A 14,457-nucleotide genomic window follows, 5' to 3' on the forward strand; every position below is an offset into this window, starting at 1 on the left:
AACCATTTCTTTACCATGTTAGTTGAAGGCAAACAATTTCAGAAGATATTTATAACCAGCAAAAGGAATACATGTTGTATATAATCTTGCCAGATATCTATTACAAGAATTTGAAGCCAGATGGCGCACGGATACAGTGAGGTGTGTCAATAAAGCACAATACAAATTATTATTATGTCACATGATCCTATGAACACAAAACAGGTTTTAGTAAATCCCATGGAATTTTGAGATGTAACACCAGGCATTGATTTTGACATCTGAAATTGAAACTGTAACAGTAGTATATAATATGCATGCATTTAAATGGAAACTGGATCTGTGTAAAAATTGTAATGGGTTTGATAAAGTAGCAGTTTTCCACAAAATAAACAGCTTTTTGCTACGTCCTGTGCTTTATGTGATATATGTATGTCTACTTGATTTCCATGGCTTCAAGCTACATGAGTCTGTATGATATACCAACACACCTAGCTATAAAGCAGGGTTATACCTGAAAAAAAACCCTCTAGTTGTCTGAATCATACAATTTTCTGATCCTCCCAATCTGCGTAATACTGTAGACAAAGTTGTTAATGATGGTTTTCATCCGAGATGTCCTTCTAGTTAGTAACCTTGTGTTTTGCCTAAGGTAACTTACCCAGTATATATGATGCAGAATCAACTATATTATGTTACGAAAGCATGCAAATTTGCAAATGGCAAATTTAATACTATTGACATTATTTAGCCCAGATCTCCACTCCATGATTTCTTAATGTTTGTGATGAATACAGTATGAGCTTTCAGCAACCTGAACAGCTAAACATCTTTTGATTCTTTTTTTCACCCCTTCACGCAAAAAGACAACACCATTTACAAGTTGGATTTGGCTTTTATCTGTTTCAGATGCCAGTATTGTAATGCTATTTCATTAAAGAGGAAATATGCAATTTCCAAACTTGGTACCTCCAACTATTCTACAAATGTAGATGAATGTTTTCCATAATTGGCTGATTACATTATGATAGTATATCCCGTCAGACCTCCTTAAAGTGAAAAACATGAAAACGACGTCGACCTTTAATATTTTTAACTCAGTGGCAAAAAAAGACATTTTTTGGTGCTTTTGCAAACTACATTAGTTGTGCTAGACTCCAAAGACAAGGAAAAAATAATAAAATCATCAGTTGTTAAATTCAAAAGAAGCATCTAGAAATGTTGAATGCTTTTCCATTGTAAACTAATTACAGCTGTCAAAATGTAGCAATCTTGTTTATTTCCAGACATTTGAATGTGACCATGCCTGGCCTGTATTACATTTGTAGAAGCTATACAAGTTAACATGAGATGACTTATAGTTATAAGATCTGTCATTATATTGCCTCCATCTACAATCTGCTTTCACCTGTTGACTGCTGTGTTTGCAAAAAAATCTACTTGTGAGTTGCCTTAAATATAAAATGGGTATACCTACCTACTATTTTATTCACATTTTACTGATGTTGTTTTTATTTTTGGGTCTGAAACCTTGAAGAAGCAATATACTGCAATATCTAGATGGTTGTGACTCAGCAGATACAGGTATAATGTCACTGACTAACATACATTTTCCGGTGAAGCAAACCTCTGTTGCGATACCGTACAATACTATTGATTTTGTGTGATTCATTAGGATATACTAGGCTTAAATATTGAATTAGACTTCAGACACATACAGATGCACACACTGTTGTTTTTAGCCCTAAGCTTTCAGATACAAGGTGTGATGTCACCTGTGTACAGGTCAAGGCTGTGTAAACCTTACTCATAGATCTCATTACTGTGTATTGCAAACGTGCAACTCAGCTCTGTCATTGAATGTCAAATGTGTGTGTATAATTATAGTTGGGTGATCTATAATTATTCAACAAGTTGTATATATATATATAATTTCATGTATTTAATATTGTATATTATAATTTACATATTCCTGTTGTCTTGTGCATAACATTAACATTGTCAATGTTAAAATTTTTTGTTCAATTCATCATTTTCCTGTCAGGATTTGGGATTTTTATGACATTTGCATTCTTCTTAAAAATTTTTGCAATCATAGGATGGATCTTATAGTTTAGTATTTCTGCATCTAAATTACCCAGACTTAAATGATTAATTAGCTGCCATTTTAATTGTATTACGTAATAGAGATTAGTCAGGGCTTGTTGTTCCCTGGGATGAAAGGAAGATGACTGGCACAAATTCATCAGAATTGTGATGTTGTTGCTATGACTACTTGGAGGCCACCACAGGGTCACTGGACCTCTAACTTAGGGAGATATACATGTATGTCTGGTTAGACTTGCTGCAGGCATTTCTGTGGAAAATGCAATAGATGCAGATGGACTAATTCCTGTCCATATGCACGTATTCCTGTCCATATGCACGTATTCCTGTCCATATGCACTTATTCCTGTCCATATGCACTTATTCCTGTCCATGGACTTATTCCTGTCCATGGGCTTATTTCTCTCCATGGGCTTATTCCTGTACATGAGCTTATTTCTCTCCATGGGCTTATTCATGTCCATGGGCTTATTGCTGGCCAATTGAAATAAATTCAGTCTTATGCTGGTAGTTGTCGTTATAAATATATTTAACCTTTTGATAAGAATTTGTACAGTAGATCATAGGATAAATGAAAATCTATACATTCTTCAGCTGAAAACTGTCCAATATGCATAGCTTAAAACGAGTGCTGTAATTCTGATATGATGCCAAAGTTGAGATGATTCAAAATCAAGTTACCTCCATGTAATGACTTTGTGGTCATGTATATATTTAAATGCTTATTAATATCTAGATATATTAACATATGTGACAAAATGTGGTACAATTTTAGTGTATAGTTAACCTATGGTATTGTGAGGAAACATGTACTTGGTAACCTTATGTATAGAGTTCACAGTCTTTCTTAAATGGATATATTCATACCAGTTTGGTTTAGGTGTTTGATCAAAATCTATATAGCCCAAGATAAAATAATAAACATTTGATTCAAAAGAACACCCTCAAGTTGGTACTATATATGGTGTATAGGATTTCTGTAGGGATCTAAAACAGAAATCTTGAGAAAACAAAGCGTTTACATATCCTGGAGCTAGATAACACTAGTGTTTTCTGAAAGACAGTGGTTTGAATTAATCTCTCTGCTCAATTAGCCATGAATATCTCCAAATTGTAGGTCAAAGCTTTGGCCATTTTGTATTGATATACTAGAGCGCTGATTTCACAAATATTTTACCTACTTGTGGTTTAAATGTATACTTTGATATTGAAAACTGTATTGGTAGTGTCTGTGGTTTGTAAAAAAATATCTAAACAAGTTAGAATAAGTTAGCTTAATACACAAATATTTCTTTGTAAATGTAATTTACAGCTGATATTAAATAACTGTCGGGATTAGATTGCCAAACATAATTATGAAAATAAGTCTTTAGTGTTATACCTATACATAGTGGTCTTTTCTGTATAATGAATTTGGATTGAAACAGCAGTATTGGACATAAATCTTGAATGTCTTCACTTATAAATTATAACATCATTAGCTGCATCATTGTTTATTTTCCAATATTTGCAGAAAAAGGATAAAATGTATTTAATATCAAATTGGTTTAATTTTATGTACTTATATAAAAATATATATTAATAAAAGAAAGCTGGACAATGCAAATTAGTTTGCTTGGTGCACATATCTTAATTGACCAAAGTTTTCACAGCAACAAGCTATTTCATGCGTAAAACACAAAAGTATGTCAAGTTTTTTTTTTTTTTTTGAATTTTCATTTGTTTTTAAAACTATGCAGTTATCTTGCCGACTGGGGCCCTGATTTGCTATGTGTGGACCATGTGTGTAAAAAGTTTACCGTAAGGGTTAGAAATTTTTAGATAACAAAATGAAGTATAATTGAAAATAGCACTTTCAGATCTTATCATGCGTCAATGTTACTTTATCCAATACATCATTCTAATCCGGTAATTTAGACATTAAGGCAAGACCAAAGCAAATATGACACCTGCCAGTCTTACCTTTCAAGAGTATTTGGTGACGGCGTCAGAAACCCCAGATCTTAACACTTGTACCACGACAACCCAGGGAGGCTCTTTATCGCTGTTTTTATAATTCAACCTGTCAAAGGTGATGTTTCGGTTTTGTTTGTGGAAGCAATCTTGGTGTATACGTTTCTACCCATCTTGTATCAAAGTATCATATTACACATCTGCATTTAAATTGATACACAAAAACACCCTGATGATATATATTTTTGTTTCGAGAGAAGGCGGGACTGTTGTATCTTGGATATATATATATACAGACATCTGGAGCTTCTGTATAAATCATTTGAAAGTTTTCCTTGTTTGGGCAATTCAGTGTAGATTCATGGGTCGTAGACACGTACACTGGGGTAGAACTTGGGTTTAAAGCACAGTCATAAAGGTGTCGCATGTTAGTCAATGGAGTTCGGTCTTGTTTGTAAACATGTTTGTAAACATGTTTGTAGAAATAGCTTCAGCTTTTAAATCTATGCAAATTTGCCTTGTTGGTCTGTAGGGGTCTGGTTTTCTTTTTCAAATATGTTATTTTTATGCCCGTATTTGGTTTCTTGAATCTGTTTGGATGTGTGTAGAAAATTCATTTCCCATGTTAGGTTCACATCAAAAGTGACCTCAAGTTTTTCCTGTTTCAAGAAGATTATTTAGAAAACATTTGAAAGGTGTGGAATACCTTTCAAAGCTTTTGGGTTATGATTATGACAATAGTGAATGTAGGTTTTGTTTTGTTATGATGGGGTTAATCATAGCCAGGGTCATTGATATGAGGATGGGTGTCCAAGAGGGACACAAAGACAGGAAATCAAAACACAAGGAATAAAGAGCTGACGGGAAAGAAAAGAAAAGTCTAGTGTTGCAGAGGAGCCAGTAGGTCTATTTTGTTCTCTTCATATGGCCAATACGAACAATGGACTTATCTACAAATTTTGAAATATGCATATTGACCAGCACCAGTTTGTAGTGATGAACATAATCTGTTTTTTTAGAAGAAAATATTATGATATGAATGATGTTTTTGAAGTGTAAAATAGTTCACTGTCATGTTAAATTGATACCAAGGGGATTGGGTGTTTGGGGGGTGGGGGTGGGGGAGAGGTGGTTCATTAAGGTTTGACTTAATTATTCTACCCACCTTAACTAATTCCACAACCTATTATAGTTTATATAATGGACCAACAAACAACACTGCCTATTAACATCCTCAACAACAAATTGTGAGATAAATCATTTACTTTCAGCCAGGAATACCGTCTGCTTTACAAGCAATACATGTTATTTCATATGAGCTATGTGTGTTTTAAGTGTGTTGAACATCATGGTACGTAGAAGGTAGGTATATTATTACAGTACAGGCAGTGGGAAATTGTTTATGTTGTTAATATCAGATTGTGACCCTCTCCAGCTCCACTAAAGGGATCGTAAAATTCTCTGGCGGTCCAGTATTGCTTCTTATCAAACTTGTGAAACCCCAATAACCCATTAGAAAGGATCATCAGCTTTATTTGTCAAATATGTCCTGCCTGTATTACCAAAATTTACCTCAAAATAACATGATCGAAAGGTTTTTCAGAATTTGATTGTGTTGGTGTATAGGACATTTGGATGTTGATGGATTTGAACTTTTTCTAACCTCTTGTTAGTGGCACAGGTGAAGTTGTGTCCAGTATATAGAATTTACTGTTATTGTATCTTGTAGGTGTATAGAGTTCGCAACATCTGATGAGAAAACAGGTGATCAGCTTGGCTTGTGGTCAAATGTATGACCAATTTCAAATTCAGTGGTTTAAATTTTGAATTAAAGCTAGCTGTAGTGGTACTTCAGATGGAGAGATATACCCCTGAAATGGTCTTAATGGTTGAAGTTGAGGTGAAGGTGACCAAATGTCTAAAGGGAATGGTAATGAGGTTAAATGTAATTTGCGTTAAAGGGAGGTAATTAAAAAGGGTTTAATGGGTGGTTTGTTATCTAAAACATCAAAGGGTCACAGTTAGGATTACCTCCCTTTCAAAAATTTTGTGAAAGTTTGGTATCAGCATTTATGGTCCAATATCAAGTATTTTGTGAATGTGATATGCTTAATGTAAATACATCAATCCTGAAAACTATCAAAATAACAAAGGTATTTATGAAACTTAAAGATAAGATCTTAATATTCAAAAGATTTACAGTGTTAAGGATGTAAGATGCAAAAATGTTAAATATTATTTCAGCTACAATGTTTGACCTCAAATTTATCAATTAAATACACTGTGATATTGTTTTAATACCTCAGCATTGGATAATGTACACAAGTTTTCATATGTCTTCCTGGGAAATTTTTAGTGTGATCAGAGGTTTCATTATCTGGTATTATGACAATGTGTTTTTTTTGACAAATATTGTAGCCATGATTGAATCTTTAATGCTGGAATCCCATAACATTTCCTAATGCTTTGTAATGCTCTTCAATGCCCAGCTGTCAAATTAGGCAGTTTACACAGTCATACGTAACTGAAACGCTGTGCATACAGTAAAAGTGTAATTGTCCATAATTATAAATAGATAGTAACAAATGCATTATGTAAGATTTACATGACAAAGATTGGCATGTCAGAGGCTGGTCACTTACCAGCTGTAGTATCATAAACAGCTCCATTTACACTGTTGCCTGTATTATTCATATATACTCTTGTGTTATATGTAAGGCATTACATGAAAGATTTTCAGTAAAAGCAGCCTCAGAATTGTAAGGACCTGCCTGTTGATCAGCAGTCTCTCCAGGAAAATCAATACATGCTGACGTCAGCTACTTCCTGGGCCATGCTTCAGACAACCTCTATTTAAGCCAATAGATGGTCTGACCAGATTCTCATACCAATGATCCAGAACTGATAGCATTAGGAATATAGACATTTCAGCACATTAATAGCATTCTGCTGTGAGATTCTGTATATATTAAGTGTTTAGATATATAACATCTGATTCTATAAAAAAACCAATTGTGATCTTACATTGATAGCATTAGGACCAGCTTTCATAAATATAGCAGAATCTAATGTAATCCAAAGTCGATTCAAACAAATGCATTCAGCCAGGAACATTTTTAGAACACAATTTACAATTGGTTTTCTTTCTAGCTCACCTGGCCTGAAGAGCCAAGTCAGCTATAGGGATACCGCAGTATCTGACGTCTGTCCAGCATCCGTCATCCGTCATATGTCAACTATTCATGAATGACTGATAAGATTTTAACCAAATTTGGTCTGAATCATCCTTGGGAGATACAGAAATAAATTTTGTGTAAATGGTGGGCCTGACCCTCCTGGGGCATGAGGGGCAGGGCCCAATATGAAAAATCAATAAATTTTTTAAAAATCTATCTTGTTCTCTAGGAATTGCAGGATATTGTCCTAATTTGGTCTGAAGCATGCTTGGGTATGGTGAAATCAGTTTTGTACAAAGCATGCATTTTGGCCCCTTGGGCCAGATGTACGGGCCCAACAGGGAAAAATTAACTCCCAAGTAGATTTAGTTCATTTTCATATCACCGCTTTGCACCATCAACAATTCATTTGGATCTTTGGTCATTGAAAAATTTGTTATCTCCACTGAATAACTATAGCATTGCTAAGCATCAGGAGATAAAACACAATGATAAGTTATAATTTTACCTGAGGTATGATCCTTCCAAGGACAGATTATATGTTTGAAGCCATTGAGATTACTAACCAATAAATTAAAAACATTACTGGACATCAAGAGATCAACAGCTGATCTCTGTCCGCATTCCTAGGGAATTTGAATCTGTATCTGTGGGGTGAGACTTACAGGGGGAATGTTTTCCTTCAAAAGAAATGGAAAGTTTTGCATTATTGACTTAGATATCTAGGTGAGTGATACAGGCCCTCGGGCCTCTTGTTTTTATTCATATTCTATAAAATATTTATTTGGAAGCCAACACGATTTGACACCTGTGAAATGGCAGTATGACATATTAATTAATGATATTCTAGAAATAAAGTACCCTTGTTTAGTGAAGCGTTGTTAGGCTTTATATCAAATTCTGTTTGATAGCCATCTGTGAGGTTTTTTAGATGCATGATTCACTATTTGTCATTAATGCACTCAGCTGTATTGAAGATTAAACAGTGGCAATGGAGAGTTAATTTCTGTATTATTTGAAATTGCTTCCTAGGATGCCAATAGGATGATTGGTTGATCATGATGCTCTCACTTGGTAACCTATTAACCTTTCACCTAGGCGTTCGAGGTACGGACATGAACAGGTATTCGATAGCCTGCCTGATCATGTGGGTTTTTCCTGGATTCTCCAGTTTCTTTCCTTATTAAGACCCCGCACACACTAACATCTAGGCCAAAATTTAGATAATTTGAAAAAATTTGTTTCACAATTGTAAAATAACACCAACTGACTTGCAATGATGTACATGATCATTACATATGGGCTATGATTTCATGAAAAATTCATACCTACGAATTCTTTACGTCATTTTCGCTCTATGACTAGTGTTTAGCAAAATTACTTATTAGATCATTTCTTAAAGCAGCATAGAAAGAGTAAAAGGCCCAGAAATTACAATATATCGTTTGTTTAAAAGTTTTCGACATAAGTTGATTTTTATGAAACAAAATTTTGATCACAATATACATGTTCTGATTTGATTTGATAAATTCACTTATTCTGTTCCTGATGTGAAATTTAGAGCTCGTATTTGCTATCAGGATGCTTATTCAATTAACATTATTATTGATATCGTAGTATGTAAACAAGAAACAGCCACCCGTGTTGTTACATAGCTATGTGTATACATCGAAACAAAAATTGAAGTTTGTATAGCTCTTACATTCATGAAATGGATTCAAATTATATCTAATTCCTATGTTTATTTCCGGATATTCGTGTGAAAATGTATAATTTTACATTACAGTCAGCAACATTTATCATCTTGTGGAAGTATGGCATCATATTCGCTGTGTGCTGGAACATTTGTACATACATAGTGGCGTATATATCTATTACAGAGTATTGAATAATGTATTTACTTAACCCACTATAATATCTCCCTAGCGTATTTCCAAACATTGGCTAACATACGAACATCCTAACGTCAATCTTTATAAACTTGATCATCATTTTGACCATATAAGAGGCTGTTTGCCTTTGGATGATAAGCCAGGCCTCTATCTGTAAAAACTTCCCATACAAGGACAGTTATCCGTGAGTTTTGGACATTCTCCAAAGTATTGGCTTACAGAGTACATACTACCAACAAGGTTTTGGACTTAATCAGACCGACTCTCACTCCGATAACTAGACAATAAAAATGCTATATTTAGACTTGTAAGGAAGATGAACTGACATACAGCATACGTATGGATTAAAGGTTCAGGTCTGAAAAAGCTGTAGATGTCCATGCAAAAAATAACTCCTATGTGATGAGGAGTATTGACTTCAGAATGAAGATCGAAGCTTGTTGATTTTAATGTCAATTGTTGGATAAATGCCTCACTGACAGCATGTATATAGTGGGGAAAGATATGTTTGATTCCATTTTTTTGCTGAAGTACAGGTTTTGTGCAGTGAACTTCCTTTTCCATGCAGTCTTTCTGACATGTGATCTGTAATTTTAAAATATATATCTGTTTCCTTACATTGTATTAGTTTATCAAGATTTTTATTTGATAAGTGTTGAGATGGGGGCAATAGCCCTGATTTGGTTAGAGTTTTGGCCTTTGTAACCTCAGGTGAAGATCTGAGGTAAGGTGCATGATCTGATGCTTACCGGTAATCCTGGATTGGGGCAAAAGTGTCCAAACAAACAAGACACTGCAGGAAAGCAGTAGAAACAGAAATCACAAAGCACAACACCTGGATCTTCTCTGAGGTTGATGGAGAAAGAAAAAATTGTAAACTGGGAATTAATATATAACATCTAGCTGTCTGACCCAGACATCGTCAAAATGAAGGACTGGCAAATGTTCAATTATAGTCCCTGCTGTCACAGTATTTGTAATTCAATGGTGCAGAAGAAATTTTGTCCATGCATGCTCAGCAGACAAAAAGCATTAAACTCCAATATAAAGTTGTACCTTTGGGCACTGTAACAAATGTCTTGAAAGTTTAAAGTAACAGTGTATCAGAATGTCTATCTTAATTTGTAAAAATTGCTTCAAGGAAAATATTTTGATTGTACACGGTCAGGAACGAACAATAAGAAATGGAGGATGTTTAGGTTTAACATTCTGTAAAGAGGGTTTTTTTTTATCTGGGGAGTATTGATTGAGATAAATTGTACAGATAAGCAAACAAGTTGATGGTCTTTGCATACAAAGTATGTCTGTCTAGACTTGACCAAAGTCAATATAGGAATATCATGAATTTTGTGAAAAAAGTCATGTTTCTGGATAGAAGAATGTACATAAGGTATGATTGTAGCATAAAGATAAAAATTCTGAACTACAAATATTTGGATGTGCTTTACTGCAGTCTGTTATAAAGTTTTATGGTAACCCGTGTCAGCTCTCACTTTTTTCAAGCAAAATGTCTATTTTTAACTAAAGTAGAATGTAAAATGTTTAGTAATGGCAAAGATGTCAGAGGCCAGTCAGGATAAACCATTGGAGAATACTTGAAAAAGAATTCAACAGTACTTAAATGGGTGATAATTATATCAATGAAAAAAAGAATAGGGGTATGAACTGGTGAGACCAAAGGAAAAAGAAATATCAACTCATATGGTCTGAAGGAAGGCGAGGCCCAATAGGACAAATAGAGTAGATCAATGAATGGATATTTCCTAAATTTGGTCTGAAGCATTCTTGGGTGATGGTTAATCAATCTTATATAGACATTAGGTCTCAGCCTCCGGGACAGGTGGTGCGGGGCCTAAAACAGGAAAAAGAGTAAATTCTTTAAAATTCTACTCTTTCTGTAGGAATGATTCGATTTTGCTCAAATTTGGTCTGAAATTTTCTTGATTGAAATTGAATCGGTTTAGTATGAACGATGGGTCCCCATCCCCTGGGGTTTGAGTGATGGGGCCCAATTTGGGAAATGTTAGTTCTTAAAAATCCTTCCTTATAAGCATATTGTCCAAGTTTGGAGGAAAGCAGTTTTAATAAATGGTAAATCTGATCTGTGTCAGAAAACAAGGGAACCATGGAGAAATTATTTCAGAAATTGTTTGACATATTTGAAATTTTTTGTCAAATACATGAATAGCTGCATTAGTCAGGTGAGCAATGCAGGCACCTCAGGCCTCTTGTTGAGAAAGACAGCAATTTGCTGCAGATAATTGTTGCCAATGCTTAATCAACACTTAAGTACACTGTAATATTATATTATATTAATATTATAGTTGCAAAATCAAAGAATTTTTGTCCATGTAATATATTTCTGAAATTTTATTTACAGTATGTGAAATCTGTTGATATTTGAAATTAAGATTATGTAAATATGACAATTTTTTTGTGACATTGACAGAAGATTTTTTTTTCCTTCTGCAGAATCCGTCCCCAGCTGGCACGCGAGAGGATAGATATGTGTCAGGTGTGTACGACGGTGCTACCTGGTGGTCAACAGGTGATGCTCGGTAAAGATAAGGCCTTCACCTTCGACTACACATTCGACATCCCTACACAGCAATGTGAAATCTACGAGAAATGTGTATTCAAACTAATTGAAGGGTAAGTATTTTCCTCTCTATCCAACAATACAGGTAGCTAGATATCAACAACATTGGCGTTTTCAAACTGTTTTCAAACTTTCAGACTGTAGAATATATGCCTGATCCAGATTTCTCTGTCCTCAAAAACTACAGAAATCCAAACAAAATTTTAATTAGTTTTTCTTTTGTCAAACTTATATCTAAAATTAGCATATGTTGTTTTCTTTTGGTGGAATGGTTCCATTTACTCAATAATTCTGAAATTTTGCTGATAATATGGACTGGGGGAACCAGGAAGTATAAACACCAGATCTATATTCAGACTTTTCTACAAGTTCTAGTGTTTCCCTGTGTAGTGATTTACTGATATGTCACTTAGAAACCCATGTAAGTATTCAGGTCGATAAAACAAGCAAAAAATTATGATCTACATATTACATAAGAAGAGTCACTCTTATTGAATGTCCATAAGGGAATTCAGCAGATTGTCAGTGTGTGCAACATGATAATCAGTCTGAAGCTTCAGCACCAGCTCCAGTCCTTTGAGTCAATAATTATACAGACTGCAGTATCATATTTGTACTGAATCAGCAGTATATGATCAGGATATTTCTCAGTACTATGAGTGTAGGGTGAAATAGCTAGGGAACTGAACCTCATCTATAGACCTATCAAAACACATAGAACAGTTTGACATTTTTACTACTTTTACCACTTAACTGATGGTCGTCCATTAATTCTTTAATGGCTGAAACATTTTGTCGGTGAATATATATATATGCTCCCATCAAGATATATACCATCTTCCTTATATCTAGAAGGATGCAACATCATAAATTTATTTATATAGTACAGCTACAGTATTGTGTTATGTAGCGATGTGTGAACAACAATTTCATTTTTTTTTTAAAATTATTTTGAAATAAAAATTTCATTTTTTTCGTTTTGAAAAACATTAAATTGTAATTGCCTCATTCATTTATACAGGAAAATTATTGCTCAGACTTTAGGCCTTGGGTAGTTGAGATATGCTGATAAATTAAACAGCAATAAAGATACGTAGTATTCTTTAATAAAAATGCGCTATGCATTTCTGGGGTTGGATATTTTGAAGTTTAGAAATGTTGTTTGAAGGCATATATAAGCTTTTGGTGTAGAAAATCAATAGGTAAGAATTTGTGCTGCTGGCTACACTGTATCAGGACCATCAGTGTGAGTCATTTAACTGTCCTTTACACCTATAATGATATCACTTCTGTAGAAAGTCTGGTTAAGTTGCTTTACTTATATAATTACTTACCTCTGAGGTACAGTTACGTTTGTAAGCTTTGTTAGTTTTATTCTGTTCATAACATGGTTTGTTTGTGATACCAGCATAAAGATGATCTTGATATCAGGTAGAGCTGTAAAGTTCAAAATAACAAAAAAGGTCATTTAGTCATTATTATGTATATGCCTTATGTTGATAACCATAAAGTAGAATGATAAGTGGGTGTGGATAGATAAACTCCTATCCCATTAAGGTCAAAAATGTCAAAAGGTCACACTGGTCAAAATGAAAATATATATATATATCTAACTGATGGGTCAATAGGGCTATCTATGTTAATATATATGTGTATACAGGTGAGTAATTGTACACCTGGAGTACAGGTTTAATCCAAAGGCTTAGTCACATACCATATATTTATGCATGGGGCCTCTGAATCAAAGTATTGGAGTGCATATTGCTGGCCAAGTTAAACTTTTCATGTATTGCAAACAATATGTCTGGCATGAAAGCATGAAATCATAATGATAAAACATAAGGGCATCTTATTGCAAATTCATATGAACAATAAATTTATTGAATTGTACACAACTGTAGCACCTTACATTTCAAAATTTCCCATAAATTGTCTGAATAGACTACTGTTACAGAGATTCAGGACTTGGGCAAGAATGAAGTTTTCTTTCCTTAACCCTGCGACATTAGCACCCAAATTAATCTTCGGGGATGGAGTCAAGCTGAGATCTGAGAAAATCTCAAAAATAACAAGTGGGGTAGAAGAGTATAAGGAGCAAGCTCCTTATGTGGCTTCCAGCTGACAGAGCATGATCAGTTCTGTGGATCAATTAAATTGGTAGAGATTTGGATTGTGGGCTGGAGACCAAAGTTGGTTTCCTGTCAGGGCCTTCGGCAGAGTTGACCTTTCCACAAGAAATTGAGTTTTAGAAACCTTATATATATCAAAGCAGTTTTGTGTGTCGGTTCTAATTTGGATTGTAATTATGTCTCCAGTTGGTAATATACAATCTTGTCTACATTTGGAACGACAATGGAATCTAGGTTGGTTGATGACTTGTCTATTAGATAAGTTGGCCATTGTGTGATGATAACTGTGTGCTGACAGCCGACCTGATATACTGAGTCCAATCAATGAGGTGGTACCATTGATTAATGAATCAATTTCATGGAATTTGCTACAGATTCTTCTCTGACGTCATCTTGGAATCCTTGTACAATATACTAGCTCAGTAATAATGTACATTATACTCTGAAATCCACACAACATATTATCCATCTGAGCCTTACAAGTCTAACGTGAGGTAGTTCAGGCATAGTTATAAACCAAAGCTTAAGGAAATGATAGTTGTCAACTTGTTATCTTTTTGATAAAATATGATGTAGCTAAGATAAAAATACAATATTTTAATCACAGATTTCTCCTTTGAAGC

General features: G+C 34.3%; 1 protein-coding gene across 1 annotated transcript in view; it reads left to right on the forward strand.

Moving 5' to 3' along the window:
- Positions 1 to 14,457, forward strand: part of LOC132554142 (kinesin-like protein KIF21A) — a 115,964-nt gene that overhangs the window by 1,619 nt on the left and 99,888 nt on the right. The window contains exon 2 of the mRNA XM_060218444.1: positions 11,579 to 11,758. Within this exon, the coding sequence (XP_060074427.1) occupies positions 11,579 to 11,758 (180 nt within the window). The remainder of the gene's footprint in view (positions 1 to 11,578; positions 11,759 to 14,457) is intronic.

This window comes from Ylistrum balloti, unplaced genomic scaffold (genome assembly GCF_031769215.1).
Source record: "Ylistrum balloti isolate Yb309-2 unplaced genomic scaffold, AGI_CSIRO_Ybal_v1 Utg370386, whole genome shotgun sequence".
NCBI lineage: Eukaryota > Metazoa > Mollusca > Bivalvia > Pectinida > Pectinidae > Ylistrum > Ylistrum balloti.